Source organism: Corvus brachyrhynchos, unplaced genomic scaffold (genome assembly GCF_000691975.1).
Source record: "Corvus brachyrhynchos isolate BGI_N302 unplaced genomic scaffold, ASM69197v1 scaffold182, whole genome shotgun sequence".
Classification (NCBI taxonomy): Eukaryota; Metazoa; Chordata; class Aves; order Passeriformes; family Corvidae; genus Corvus; species Corvus brachyrhynchos.
The window spans coordinates 1,222,175-1,238,338 of record NW_008236807.1 but is presented as its reverse complement, the minus strand read 5'-3'; the positions used below and the strand labels follow the sequence as shown (position 1 = coordinate 1,238,338).

The 16,164-nt window shown below is 41.8% G+C and overlaps 1 protein-coding gene across 3 annotated transcripts in view; it reads right to left on the bottom strand.

Annotated features, from left to right (window-relative positions):
- CHCHD3 (coiled-coil-helix-coiled-coil-helix domain containing 3) overlaps window positions 1–16,164 on the bottom strand; it is a 126,477-nt gene that overhangs the window by 48,539 nt on the left and 61,774 nt on the right. For 2 of the 3 annotated variants that reach the window (XM_017728006.1, XM_017728007.1), the window contains exons 5-6: window positions 4,772–4,786; window positions 3,798–3,881 (exon numbers count right to left, since the gene is read on the bottom strand). In XM_017728006.1, coding sequence (XP_017583495.1) covers window positions 3,798–3,881; window positions 4,772–4,786 — 99 coding nt within the window. The remainder of the gene's footprint in view (window positions 1–3,797; window positions 3,882–4,771; window positions 4,787–16,164) is intronic. The other variant, XM_008628863.2, reaches the window with a different exon arrangement.

Below are 16,164 nucleotides of genomic sequence, written 5' to 3'. Positions count from 1 at the left end.
CCCGTTCTCCAGGGGAACATCCCCAGCTCTCCCAGCCTGGCTCCAGAGCAGAGGGGCTCCAGCCCTGGGGCAGCTCCGGGGCCTCTCTGGACTCTCTCCAGCAGCTCCACATCCTCCTGATGTTGTTCCCAGGGCTGGATCCAGCTCTGCAGGTGGGGTCTCACCTGAGAGGGGCACAGGGGCAGAATCCCCCCTTCCCCTGCTGCCCACGGGGGATTCTGGCTCTCAGTGCCCATGGCCAGGGCAGGTCCAGCTCTCACCCACCAACACCCCCAAGTCCTTCTCCCAGGGCTCCATTCTCCCCCCAGCCTGGATTTGTGCTTGGATTGCCCTGACCCTTGTGCAGGACCTTTCACTTGCAAGTAAGTAATTAACACAGTGTGGGGCACACACAGCTCAGTGACTCCAGCACTGCTTTATCTCTGGGTTTTGCTGTAGTCAAGAACCACCTTCAGCCCGTAGGTGGACGATGAAAAACAGTGACAAATCTCCCTCCAAGCTTCACGTGTGAACACTTAAATCACAGCTGCACATCCCAGTCAGACCCAGAGCACGGGAAGGTTGTTCTTTAACTCCTTTGTTAAACTCTCTGCTATTGCTCTGCTGCTGTGGAGCATGTAATAACTAATAGCTTATGTGCTATCTTTGACCTAGAAACACTGGCAGCTGTTAGGGGAATTGCTGGGTTTTGGGGAAGTATCAAAAGGTTTTTAGCACATAAACCAAATTTATGAGCAGTTATTCGCCTGGAGAATAGAATTGTTTATGTTTTACTATCGCAGCTGTCACTAGTGCACAGTTATTTTGTCCTGTATTAATACCCTGTAAAGGTTGAGCATCTTCCCTCAGTCACTGAAATATTTTCAATTGACAGACTTCATCTGGCACTGAATATGGATAATTTTCTCCATAAGGAGCACGCTGTGCTGACACTAATCTGTTCTGTTGTCATCTCCCTTTATTATCAACGTCTGCATTGTTTTTTCGGCAGCATTGAAGAACACAAATACGAAGCTTCTAATTGAAAAGGCTAAGTAATCAAAAAGCCAATTAATCATCGAGATGAGTTCTGGCACTCATGATGCAACAGCCAGAAATACCACATAGGCACAACTGAAGTGTTTTTAAAGTGTGCTTATTTGATGTGGGAATGATCTGAGATTGTAATTAGCATTCTTTGTCACAGGTGACAGACTCGGATTGAACATTTCTTCATCCTGACATTAATTCTCCAAGCTCCTCTTGCTCCCACCCCACCTCCTGTTCCAAACTTCCCTCTGCTGAGCAGCCCATGCTCTGTCTCTGTGCACCTTCCACTGAAATCAGGACAAGTTTAGGAACAACCAACCAGCCTCTTTTCATGCTCTGTCATTTCCAGACCTTCTTTTTTTTTTTTTTTAAAGCTCTATTTCCATCTCAATTTTCAAAATTCCCAGCACAGAAGCTCATAGGTGACCCCAGTGAGGGTTGCAGGGCCTGGCCTCGGGGAAGGTGGGATTGCAGGAGCTGTGACTCCTCTGCTTGTCCAGGTTTTCACTCTGCAACCTCCACCTCTCTGAAGAAATTCCAAGTCAGATTTGGAACGCAGAGCTCGCTCCTCTCAGAGCTGGAACAGCACTTTTTTGTGTAGGAGAGAGATGAAAATGTACCTTGATGACAAACTGGGTGACAGCTTGGAAAAGCAGAGGGGCTTTGCCTCACAAATAAAGAGTCAGAATGAAAAGACAAGGCTTGGTATCACAGAAACTCCACTCTGAAGACAGAGCAAACATCACCCATGGAATAAAACAAGGAATTCAGAATCACTCTGCTGTAATCCTCGAGATTTCCAAGCCAAGCAGAGAAACCAAGAGATGGCAGAACTTTCCTATTTCACATCCCCTGGGGGTGACAGTCTGGCAGAGCTCAAATAAAGTTGTTTAAAGTTCATTATCTCCTTTGCACACCACAAGGATTGATTTATACACACGATTCCACATTGGAAGTCTTCACTTAACAGGAGCAAGTGAAGCCACTGCATCAGTGACCCATTCGAATGTGAAAATAAGAAAAACATCTAAGAAGATGTAAAAGGTAAAAAAAAGGTGAAAGAAAAAGCTGTCCAAGATCCATGGTTTATCAGACATCCTGTGCCATGAATTATTCCACACTAGAGCACAGCTACAATCACTCCAAAAGAAGCCAGGATGGGTAAGACCCCACTGAAGCTTTTTCCTCCAACACCAGCCAGTTACTGGAGAAAAAGGAAAGTATTGTGTGGATTTTTTTTTGGTGAAGGATCTTAATTTTGAGCTGTTTAAATTGATGCCATGATGACTTTTTGCCTTTTCTTTTATACCTCTTTTATATACCTTTTTACAGCTTTTGTATTCTTAGTGTTTTTTGGCCTACATTCTTAGACTTATTTTGTTAAGTAGGAGACTGAACATCTTAGAAACCCCAGACCCCAAGGTCCTCTCCAGAACACATTCTGTAAACTGAGATAGAGCCATCCAGGGGAAGGCTCCTTGGGGAGGGGGGCTCATTCAAGCCTCTCATTGGGGAGTTTTTGATAGATATGTTAATTAGTAAGACCTATAATGATATACCAGATCTTTTGGGGTTGCATTGTGGTGGGCATTGAGGTGCATTCCACCTGGACGTGGTGCACCTAAGGATCCTTAAAATAAATACCAAGGTAAAATCCCTTTTTTCCTTCTAACTGTGTTTGATTCTTGATTTTAAGACCAGGAAAAGGCATCAAAACAATGAACCAATTTAGAATCATTAAACGAATTTCCCCTCATCCTTTCAAACTCTGTTTCATTGCCAAGAACATGGGACTTCATTAACGTCATCTTCAAAAAGGGAGGACAAAACACCGAGATAGTATCGGATATCCTCTCAATTTAAAATATTCATTAAGACCAATTATACATGCTGATAATTCATGCAACATGTTCTACCTCCTAATCCATAAAAACAAGGGGTTTTCTTCTAGCCTGCGAAGCTGCATAAATGAGTATGTACCTTGTTAATAATTTTCACAACCAACTAACACAAAAACCTCCAAATTAGTCACCAATATTTAAGCTCAGGAAGAAGGGAGAGGGGTAAAGGAGGCAAATGTATTCAGGCTGGAGGTTACAACCAACCTGGGAGGCAGAAAACGATGCCAGCAGTAATTATTTGAAATTAACATCCTATGAAATAATACCCTATAAAGGACAGGAATGTTAACAGCAATATGTTAAGCCACTGTAAGCAAGTCCCACAGCTTCCCAAGCTGCTCTCTGCAGTTTAATTTCAAGTCTGTGATGAGATAAAGACACAGCAGTGCTTTTTAAACACGGTATAAACTCGGAATTAAAATTAAACTCTCCATGTACTGATGGAGGAATCACTAATTCCACCCACTGAAAGCAGAAATTCACTATGTCTCTTCACACATCACTTTTTTTGTTGTTATTTTAATTTAAATTATTTTTACTTGGTGGCATTTATTCACTTCCACTGGCTCTTCATCAGCATTGGTAAAAAACTACCTCATTACTTCATTTTTCTGTCTGTAATTACCGTGACAGATGAAATCCTACAGCGAATGCAAGAACTTTGTTAGTAAAGAAAACAATATTCTCACCACCAAACCTTCCACCTTGTCAATATTAAGCCAGAAACAGCAGCAGCAATTCAAAAATAACCCCTCTGGCCTGAATTTTCATCTTTTTTCTCCTTTAAAAAGTCATCTTGGAAATATAACCAGGAGCAGAAATGAGCAGAAAACTCTTCATGAAAAGGGGAAAAAAAAAATATTTTACCCTCTCTTCCAGCCGAGCCAGCTGCTCTTTGTAGTAGGCATCGTGTTTCTTCAGCTCCCTGTCCTTCTCTTCCAGCTGCCTGGCCTAAAAAAAAGAAACAGGATAATAAAAATGTTGGATCATGAATACTGTCCACAGTCCTGGGCTTTTTCCTCCCCTCCTCAAGAGTTCTGCCCGAGTTTGTCCAAATGGATTTAGAAATGGCACCAAAATGGACCAGGCTGGGATTTATTTTTATTTTTTAATTTGAATTAACTTGGAAAATCACTTCCAAACTTTGGACAACCTAATTCTGAACAGATGGGAACTTGGGAAGAACAAAATCCTTTTATATATTTGCTAAAAAAGTGCATCTAAAACTCTGCTGGTCTTTAACCAGAAATCACTCCTCTGGAAACTCCCAGATTGGTTGAAGTACCCACTAAGATGAAAAACTTGACCACAGGATCACTCCCATGTCCAATGATCTAAAATAATACAGAATAATTTAAAATATTTATCTTTTAAATCCCAGCATGACTTGAGTGTTCATTTAAGAGACACTGCTCCCAGCAAATTGATGTTTTTGGCTTTTCATCTGCAGTATTTCCCAATTTCCAGGATTGAGGGGACTCATTAAAAATTAGAAAATCCATTTAAAAAGCACACATGCACAGAGGAATTTATTAAAAATATATAAAGCTGTAAGTCCTGCAGTATAAATACCAGACAAGAGATTTTTAACAAGCTGTGAAGGGTTTAACACCTAAATTATCAATGCAAATACTTTCCAGGTTCATCATTTTTTAATAAAATATCTTTAGTGACTAATAATTATCTAATAGAGGTCATTATAACAATTACACCACGTATTGTACAGACACAAGACTTGATTCCCTTTGTCAAGATTAATTTTTTGGGGTTTTTTTAGCAAACACCCAAGGAATACAGTAAAAAGCTTGGATTCTCCCGTGTTTCCTTTTTCAACTACTTACCTTTGTTTCTATGTCCTGAAGCATGTAAAAGATGTTAAAATTCAAATTAGATTTATTATATAATGGTGAATAGAAAGAATGCAAAAAAAAAACCCCACCCACATGCACATCAGGTGTGTCTAGAAAAATGCAGAAAACTACTTGGAAACTGTTGGGGTTTTTATGCAACGTCACCAGAAATACCCCAGAAAGCCGTATTTGGATGAACCAAACCCTGTCCTCTGCCAGCCACTCCAGCAGAATTCCATGGAGCACATGCCCTGTCCACCAGCATTTAAATCAGCCTGGACTCACTAATTACAGGTTTTCCAGAGCTCATTCCATGAAATATTCCACAGCCAAATTCCCATGTTTTGTACTGATCATGGTTTGCTTCTTTTTATAGCTAATTCCTGATGACCTCCCAGACCTGGTGGTTACAGAACAGCTGAAAATTCACTGGAGGTTCTGTGTGCCCCAAAACCATCCTCTCCCAAATGTGGATTCTTGGAATGGTTTGGGTTGGAAGGGATCTGAAAAATCATCTCATTCCAGTGGGACACCTCCCACTGTCCCAGGTTGCTCCAAGCCCCGATGTCCAGCCTGGCCTTGGGCACTGCCAGGGATCCAGGGGCAGCCACAGCTGCTCTGGGCAACCTGTGCCACACCACCTCATATTCCAGATCTAATATTCCATATCTGGTATTCCAGATCTAATATTCCAGATCTGCAAGGCACCTTCATGGGTACCCAATGCAATTATTCCATGTCTAACCATCCCATGATCCCCGAAAGACAGAAGATCCCCAGAACATTCCTTCTGTGCAAATGGATTCAACAGGCCAGTGACAAAGAAAACACAAAATCAGTATTCCATAAAGCTCAGGAGAACTCGGTTTAGTTCTTACAATCCAACTGTGTTTCCCATGAATCTGTCCATGACCTGGAACTAAAACTGACTTTGGAAAGGCAATGGGATGGAATCAAACCCAGGGAAGAACCTCCTGACTGAATTCACTCACCCCATTTCTGACGATTCATGAGGGCAGAGCTTTTCAGGGTGTAAAACTCAACAGATCAAGGGCACAGCAAGGACAGAAGAGACAAAACCCGTCCTTATCCTCCAGAATTTAAGCTGAGCTTAAATCCTTTTCCTCTGTCTTGCTCTGATCAGGGAATGCAGTAACATTTGTTCCAAGGTTATCCATCTGAAAGGAAGATTTTGCCCTGGAAAGTTTGATTTAACCTGGGAAGTTTTTTGGTTTTTGGGTTGATTTTTGGGTTTGGTTCCCTGTCCCCCTCAAAATAATTAATCATCAAACCAGCTGGGTTTTACTGCTCTCAGTGACTCTGCTCATTGCCCTGATCCAGCACTGATAAAGGAGAAATACTGTATTACAAAAATACTAAATAATATGGTTATCCAAATGTTTGCTTCCCTGTATTGTGGAAGTAACTGGAAAACTTGGTTGGCAAGTAAGAAACTCAGCAAGAAAGAGTTTCTTCCCCCCCTGACACTTGTACAGTAACGCAGACACAGCAAAGTGCAAATGAATTAATAATAAATAAAATTATTCATTTATACAGGAGACTATAAATATGCCAATAGAGGAGAACTGAGTGCCAAAATAAAAGGTGATATTATATTTATGGGGCTGCAGCAACGAGATCCCTGTGAATGTCAATGAGCTGCAAAAAAATAATTAAGAATAGCCATGTTTTCAATTAGCTGAATGCTGCACTTGAGATGTACATGAGAACCTGGAACAGGTTTGCTGCTTCTTCACGAAGAAACTCTGATAAGCAAAACCTTTGCTTGGGTGTTTTTTAAACAGCAGCTTCAAAAGGCCACCTTTGGTTCCCAAAACCCCCCAAATTTAATACCCAACAGAGAGCACGAATATTAAACACAGGTTCTTCACAATCACAAGGAAGTTGAACCAAGATTTAAAGGCCAGCCTGGGTTTTGTTTTCAAAAGTAGCACCTGGATTTGGCACCGCACTGGTAGGAGTTGCCATCATGGGAAAAATGGGTATCTTCCCTACAAAGAAATTCCAGGAATCGCCTGGCTGCATCTTTGACAAAGCCAAGCCCTGCTCACACTGAACACAACGAAAACACATTTATTTTTGTCCTCTGTGAGGCAGAACGGAGCAAACAAGCAGCTGGCTGAAAAGTCATGTCTAATAATTAAATTTTAAAAGTAAATAAAGGAATCTGGTCAGCTGGATGCAACAAGATTCCAGGTGTGTGTGGTCATAAATTGCTGTTACTCAAAGAGCTGATGAAAAACAAAGATCATTATCAGGTGGTTTAATGTAGGTTTTTAGGTAGATTTCAGACTCAGCTCCTGAAGCCTTTGGCAGTCCCAGGTTTAGAGCTGCCCCTCAGCACTGACTCCAAGCTCCAAATTCATTAACATCCCAAAAATTTACAGTGGAACTGCTGAGATGGCTCCAGTTTGTGTTTTTCTGGGAAAAGAATGATCTGCTTCAAAATAAGAGTCCAGTTTGAATTTATAAATTAACATCAGCCAGTTGAAAGTCCTCTGAAGGTCTTGCTTCAGGGTCATCTCACCAAACATCAGGGGATGGGGTAGGTGGACACCAAGGGACTGGTGACCTCCCAAGGCACATCCAAGGATTCCAGACCTGGCATTGAGGGTTGGGGGCTGGAAGAGCTCCTGTCACATCAGGTTTATGAGTGAAGGAGATTTTCCCAATGAAATCCTGATCACAGCAATGAGGGAAAGCTCACATGGAGTATCTGCAGGCCTTGGGGCAAGCCTGAAGGAAAAATTCATGGATTAAAGGGCTAAAGAAAGTGGTGGCAGCTCCACGAGCTCCACCATCCCACAGGAGATCTGCTGGCAGCTCAGGATGAGTGGGATGCCACCAGCACAGGAGAGATCTCAAAACATGATCTTCCTCTACCACGTTGCTGGAGGTTTTCCATGTCTTTTCCAACCTGAGGTTTGCTGGATGAGCACATCCAGGAGTTAGGGCTGGGTGTGAATCCCACAGCTCACTGACATCAGGATCACTCGGGTCCAGGCTGTGAGTGCCACATAAAACAATTATTCAGCATTTCATAAAATCAAGGTTTGGGCTGGAGGGGTCCTTAAGGATCATCTCCCAAAGCCCTGCACAAGCAGAGACATCTTCAACTCCACCAGGCTGCTCAGAGCCCTGTCCAGCCTGACCTTGGATGTTTCCAGGGATCTGACATCCACTGAATTCCTCTCCCCCTCACCCAGGTATAGCCCTGTGCATCCACGTTTGCACGTTGATAAAATCAGATAAAGCTTCATTATTTGCATAAATTATTACAATCAGCAAAACTACTCTCTTCTTCCACTGCATGGAGTGTCCCAAGAAAAATAATTCCCAATTTCCACATTTAATGGATGTTGAACTGCCACAGTTTTAATTTTTAACCTTCTATTTCAGCATATAAATACCCCCATCATTCTGAAGAGGCAACACCAGTAACTTATGGATATTCTTGGGAACATATGCTGCTCCCTTCCCCCTCAAAGAATTCCTTTTTAAATCATCACTATGCACAAAATCATTCCGAAGCACAAAAAAATCATGTGGACACATCACTTGAAAAGAGGAATGTTCGTTTCCACTTATAAAGGTGGAGAATTGTTAGGAATTCGAAACGGCAGCACCAATAATGCATCATAAAACGGAGTCTTTGACAAGTGTAATTAAAACAAGCTTTTGTAATTACCACTAAATGTGCTACAGTACATTTTCTAAAAATAATGAAGTCCTAAAAGAGTGAGTCGAGCAGATAAAAAAGATCACATTGAGAGGAAGAGGCTAATGGAGAAAATTAAAAAATTGAATTTATGAACAAGTAAGGATCTAGAACAGAACATGTGACAAGAAGCTTCATTTACTGAATCTCGTTATGGACCAAAGGAGAAAAAAACAAATGTACAAATGCCAAGCAAAAGAATTACAGATTCCAATCCTAATGTGAATCACGGGAATATGCACAGGAAAATCCACAGGAACGTCGCTCTCCTTCAAGGCAGAAATGCATTGATGTTGTTGCCCCAGTAAAAAGCTGAATAAAAATGCCATTATTATGCCAGAACAAAAAAGCTGAACAAGGAAAATGCCAGAATGACTGAGGTTGGAAAAGCCCTCCAAGATCACCAAGGCCAAGCTGTGCCCAATGCCCACCTTGTCCCCAGCCCAGAGCACTGAGTGCCACCTCCAGGAACTCCTTGGACACCTCCAGGGACAGGGACTCCAAACCTCCCTGGGCAGCCCCTCCAGAAGGTGGGACAGCCAGAGAAGGAGGTGGATGATTTAGGGAGAGCAGACACAGCCAGAGAGATCCCAGAGGTTTCTGCTCCAACAGGGGCAGTTGTAGAGGCCACAGCTGGCACCCCAAGGCCGTATCCAGCTGCGTTTGAAACCTTCCCAGCATGGAGACAGAAAAGCTCTGCTGAGCCTTCTCCATCTCCAAGGTCCCCCAGACTCTGTGCAGGCAGAGGGATCCCAGAGGAGAAGCAGCAGGAGGGAAGTTCTGAGTCACCACTCACTCGAGAGGACCCCGGGTTCCTTCCAGCCTGATTTATTTTATGATCCTATCGCAAAATGAGGGGCAGAAAAATCACGTATTTGTACCAAGTCGCCAGAAATAAGAAATTACAGAATCCCAGACTGGTTTGGGTTGGAAGGGACCTTCAAGATCATCTCATTCCAACCCCTGCCATGGGTGGGGACACCTTCCACCAGCCCAGGCTGCTCCCAGCCCTGTCCAGCCTGGCCTTGAACAGTGTCAGCACTAAAGAAAAGCCGCCACTTCTCACCAAACTCTGAATGAACCATCTGGTTTGCTCAGCTTAAAAACAACAGACTCTGAAGACTTTATTCCCTTGAAAATAAAAATTGAAATACACTCATGACTATTCTATTCATTAGCAACAGGCTTTAGAAAAGCCTTGTGTTCCCATCCAACCGTGGTTCAAGGGAAAAAGAGATGCTAAACAAATCTGAATTACATCTCTGCATGTCACTGGGAATGAAAGAAAGGCATGACTTATTCCTGAAACTCTACCCATGCTTTTCAGGCAGCCAACACAGTCCAAGGAGATCAAACATTTTAAAGACTATCTGTACTGCTGCCAGGTACTTGTAGCAATTCAAATATTGTCTCTAACCGTTGCTGACAGCTTCTGATGTTTCAGTCATATGTCAAACATGTAGTTTTCCACTAAACTGAAAGAAGCAGCGACTGCTCCATATGAGCCAGAGTGAATTTCTCTCTATAAAACAGAGCAAAAGGACCATTATCTTGTAAAGTTCAGGAAAAAAACTGCCAGCAAACTGATTTAGGACTGTGTTCTACTTCCATCTTTGTTGCTGTTGTAGCAAATCATAAATATTTTTGCCATTTTTTACCGTGCTCAGAATTGATATTAATGATGATTTTGCAGAAGTACTTTTAAATTCCTGGATTAAACAACAGAAGGGTAAAGAAAAGTTATGGCTAAGCACAGTCAGCCAATATTTGAAGCATTTTTAAACAAAACATGACGTAAAGCAAAGCAAAATATAAGGAAGCACCTCCCTTTCAGAAGTTCACCACTGCAAAACCAAGCCAGAGAGAAGAAATTTGTACCACAGTTGCCTCACACCCAAATATTCAGAGAAAATTTTGAAATTTCAGCTTTCCACCCAGAACTCTTCATTCTTTTGTCCAAAACCCAGCATCGTTTGTCACCAGTGTTGTATTATTATCATTTTAAAAGGCCCAATTCTCATGGTTTGTAAAGTGAAGATTCAATGGGCTGCACATAAACAGTGACATAATTCTTAGGGCCGCTGCATTAATATCAGCAACAAAAACTCACCACCTCATTGAAGCCACTTCAAAGCCAATCTCATTTGGAATCCCATTGAAAACCTCCTGTATTTTCTGTTTATTAGAGGCCTCTCAGCATCAGGGGCCGTTCTCCACAGTTATTTTCCATCTGTGAATATCCCACTTCTTCTATCAAATGATCAAAACCCTGCATGAATTGGTATCATTTCCTCCCAGCACAAGTTGCCTCATTGGAAGAGGTTGCTCAATCTGTTATCCTGGGAACCAATTCCCACTAAAGGCAGAAAGTGATGATGCCCAAGGAGGCAAATCCACTTTGGAATACCAAATAAAAGGACATTTATTGCTGCTCAGCTATTCAAGGGACTGATTTCTGCTTAAGACACAGAACTGCGTCACTTGGAACTACATCAGGTGTTTCTCAATTTGAAAGCTACAACACAGGCAGAACCTTCATTTTTGGGTGTTCAAAAAGGCACTTAAAAATACAGATAATCTATTGCCTTACAGGTATTTTATCTGTGTTTTTTGGAATTTTGATCTTGTTAAACTGAACTCTTCTATTGAGTAATAAACAAACCATCAAAACTCATTGATTCTGTCCCAAATTATGCAGCCATTTTTTTTCCCATTAATCCCAAACAGAGATTTTCCTACTCAGCTTGAGAATGAAAGAACTGTAACCAGCAGACAATTTAAGACTGAAGATGTAACTTGGAAACAAATTCATCTTTAAACAGAATATTTGACTTAACAGTGAAATGTGGGGATCAACCTCAGCATTGCCAAGGGAAGATACTTTTGCTGAACTTCTGGAATGCTACAACTTCATCCAAAGACCTTTTGGCATCGAGACACACAAAAAATTCACATGGTAAAGAAAATATTTACAGCTAACTCATGTGCCAGATATATCAAACTAAACAAAATTTATCTCAATTAGTAAGTCAGTTTTTAGCTCTGTTTCATTTTTTCCAGCACTCTGAAAACTCAATTCAAACAATTAATAGGACGGTTTGTAGTTCTTCACTTTATAGCCATAAAATATTTAACTAAGTGTGAAAATCCTGAGTTAATACTACATAGTTACCATAACTCTTTAAATTACTACCTACAAACCAAGATCCAGCAAAGCCTTGGGAAAGTGGGAGAACACAGCAGGATTTAATGCTCTTTGTATTTTAATTACTAAATTACAACACTGGTCTTTCAGCATTTTCTTTAAAGATTTAACAACTTACTCTGAAATAAAAGCACCAGACGATTACTACCTTGAGTAGAGCAGCTCTGAAAGGGGCTGGGATTGATTTATGCATCGATTATTGGTGAGCATCTTCCTTTTATATAATCCTATAACACGTGTCATTGAATTTCTGTGTCCAACTTCCACTCACTGCACTTTTATTTCTCTTCTCATTTGATTGCAGAGTCTCCAGGGCAGAGCCTGGAACTCACTACACATCTGTGCAGTGTTTAACATAATTATACTTCAAGCTCTGCTGGTGTTTGTGTTATTCTAACAGAAATAAATAATATTCTAAGCACTGAAAATATTCAAACTGGATGGAAAAAGGAGGTTTAATGCAAGACAGGCGGGGAAACAAACACTTGAGTTTTGTAAAGATCATAGCAGAAAAAGAAATCAAAATAATCAATTTTTTTAAAAGCCCTTGCCCTGTTCAGATGGCTGAGTGTGCCAGGAATTTGGGACTGGGCAACTAAACAAACTCTCAAACTTATGAATATAATTAAGTAATTGGAGGCAGGAAATACAATGAAGAGAGGGACTGATTCTGACATTTCTATTCCATGCTCTGACATCCTCGTCACAAACATTTGCTGAAACAACATTTAAAGGGTTTAACACTGCAGGGACTGCTCCAAAAACATGGTTCTGTGTGGTTGTACTAAAATGTTTATACATTTTAGTGTAAATTTTTGTCACACTTGGAAAAATAAACCAGCTGTCCAACAGGATATTCAAAAATAATTTAATAGCATCTTATGCACAGAAAAATGTCAAGCAAGTAATAATGAAGGCCAATAAAATGCTCAAAGGCTTCATAAAAATTACTGGATTGAAATTAAAAAATTGATTCAAAAAAATTGAATCCAAAAAAAAGAACAACCAGAGGAGATGATGGCAGGTAATATCCCAGAAGGGTTTGGGTTGGAAGGGACCTTGAAGATGTTCCAGTGCCACCCCAAACCACATGGGCAGGGACACCCCTCCACTATCCCAGGCTGCTCCAAGCCCCGTCCAACCCAGCCTTGGACAATTCCAGGGATGGATCCAATGAGGACGAGTAGAAAATAACTTGGAAGCAAAAGTCTGCACCAGCCAGGTGAAGCTTTTTTGTTCTGACTGTAAAGCCCCAGAGAAAAATTTGATATTCCTGCAGGAAGCCAAGGAAAACTCGTCCCGTGTGTTAAGACAGCAAAATAAAAGCAGGAGATTTATGAAGAAAAGGGGAAGGAGAAGACAGCACCACACTGAGATCACAATATTTAATATAAATAAAATTCAGATCCTCCCAGAGCTCTGGTCACTCCCTGTATATTTTTATTTATTTTTATTTATATTTGTATTCTGGTCACTGCAGAGAAAAGAAAGAAGCTGGAGATACATAAAGACTAAACCCCTGAGAAGAGCTCTGTGTACAGGAGAGAGGTACACAAAATAATTAAATGTTCGGAGAAGGTGAGCCAGGCTCTCCTATTTACTCCTTCTCATAATACAAGACCGAGGAAATATTCAGTGAACAGTGAAATTGAAAAGCAACAAATTTGAAACCAATTAAATGCATAATTAACCTGCAGAACTCATTGCCACAAGTTATCAGCGAAGCCGATCTCTCAGCAAAACCCAAAAAAGTTGAGATGTTTGTATTACCTCTGCAAACATCCACACTTTCACCTTCAAGCTACCTCAGACTCCAGATTCCTTGGAGCACTGAACAGTCTTTTAACAATATAACATTATTATCAAACAATTAACAACACTGAAATCTGTCATGTGTCAGTTATTCGAGATCACAAGGAGGAAACTCCAAAGAACTACTTTATTTCTTGTGGTGTCTGACAAAAACCCTGATTTGAGTCCCAAATTTCAGCCCCTCTCAGCTGCTGTGATGCTGCTTTTACACAGCCCGGAAAAGTTTAAAATCAACCTTGCCAGCTTTTTTTACCACACTCAAGATGAGAATTTCTATGGGGATGACAAATCAACACCCACAGCTTCAAGGTCTTTGTGTAGAGCTGCCTCTTCTTGTTTGCGGCAACAGCTAAAGGGGGTGAGGAGCTGATGTTCAATGGAACTCAAGGTGTAAAGCAAAACAAAGAATCTCATCAGCAGGGAAAAGAAGAGTTAATGAGGAATTTAAATACTGCTGAGCCACAAACCAGATTGGATCCAATGGCTTGAGCAAGTGTCTGCTCAGTGAATTTCCATCCATCAGCCTCACTGTCCTGAACACAGAAATTCAGGCAGCAAAAAGAGCAATTTCCAGCTTGAAGAAGAGCAAAAGTGCTGAGAAGCACATGGAAGAAAGGGACAGTGATTCCATGTTCCAGGTTTAGCAAACGAAACCACCACTGGTGGCTCCCAGGGCTTCGCCCTTCCACTTCCACTCCGGGAGAGCTGGGAATGTTCCCCTGGAGAAGGGAAGGATCCAGGGAGAGCTCCGAGCCCCTTGCAGGGCCTCAAGGGGCTCCAGGAGAGCTGCAGAGGGACTGGGGCCAAGGCATGGAGGGACAGGAGCCAGGGAATGGCTTCCCAGTGCCAGAGGGCAGGGCTGGGTGGGAGATTGGGAATTGGGAATTGCTGGCTGGGAGGGTGGGCAGGGGCTGGAATGGAATTCCCAGAGCAGCCGGGGCTGCCCCCCCTGGAAGTGTCCAAGGCCAGGCTGGACATTGGGGCTTGGAGCAACCTGGTATCGTGGAAGGTTCCCCATCCATGAAACCCATGGTGCCCTTCCCGCATCTCCAGCAAAACGACCCTAAAATTGAGGGAGCGCCATCCATGCAGGAGGATGAGCTGTGCCCTCAGTTCAGCTCCTCGTGCAGCCTCAGGAAAGATTTCTTTCCTTTCCTTTCCTTTTTCAGGCTCTCAGTGATGCTTGCCAGGAGTCTGAGGCTGTCTGTACAGCACCTGGAGAATCCACAACCCGTGCATTTTCGAAAGGAATGCTATTATGTTAACAGGAACATTTTTATGTTGTGGGTGAGAGCGTCTGGAAGGGAAAGCAAACACTTAAAAGTGCTTTCTAAAAAAGAGGTTTCATCCCAGTCAATAGGATGCTTCAGGAAAATACAAGCTGCCATGTATTTCTATAATAATGGGGAAAAGAAACAAAAAAACCCCATCTTTTGGGAGTTGCTAAAACATGTCAATTTTATACAATGTTTTTTTGTACTGCCCAACATTGAGAGTGCTCGAAAGCAAAGCTCTCTGCTGGATTTGTGAAGTGTTGTTTTTTTTTTTCCTGCATGCCTCCAATCTATTTGTCATGCAATACAGCCTGTTCTAGCCCACAGTGAGAATTAATGCTTAATTTTCTAAACGTGGAGAGACATACCAACTATTTGCACAACTAATGGCACTGGTATTTGCATGAAATTGAGAAGAGCAAAGAATTGTTCAAATTAGATTAATTTGGAAATGATAGAAAAGTTACAACTTTGCTCTGTCCTTTAAAAGGGAAGAAGAAAAATCTGCAGAACAAAACATGACTGATCATAAATAGAGGAAAGGATCTAATAAAATGTTTATTCATCCTTTATAACACAGAGTACACGACACCCTGCTGAGGTTTCAGGTTATTAAGCAAGATGTGGCTCTGCAATGAAATGGGAAAAACACCTGGGATTGAAGGAATTCTTCCCTGTGAGGGTGGGAAGGCCCTGGCACAGAGCAGCTGTGGCTGCCCCTGGATCCCTGGAAGTGTCCAGGGCCAGGTCGGACAGGGCTTGGAGCAACCTGGGATCATGGAAGGTGTCCCTGTCCATGGCAGGGGTGGAATTGGATGATCTTCAAGCTCCCTTCTACCCCACTCTAAAGAAAGACTCCTTTTATAAAATTTTAGGTTTAGAGGAGTAACAAATACAATGGAGGTTAAGGTATTTCAAAAACAAATTTCAAAAGAAAAAAAAAAAAAATTTTTGCAGCGCGGGAAACAAGAAATTACATTACATATTTCACATATAACTATAATTACATTTAATTGCCTTGCTAGCATCTGCAAGATATCACATCTATCAGCGTGCTAACTCAGCTATTCAAGTTCACCTGACACTCTGCCCTTATTTAACAGGGATACCCACGGATGGAGAGGCTCAAAAATCTGGTTTTCCAATAAAAACCCCACTTTTCTTGCAATAAACCTTATTCTGTAGCAATTGTGACCACTCAAAATGATGGAAAAATTATTTATATACAGGAAAATACTCTTTGTTGCATTTGGAATCACGGAATCACTGAAGGGTTTGGGTTGGAAGGGAGCTTAAGGATCATCCCATCCCACCCCTGCCACGGGCAAGGACACCTCCCACTGTCCCAGGCTGC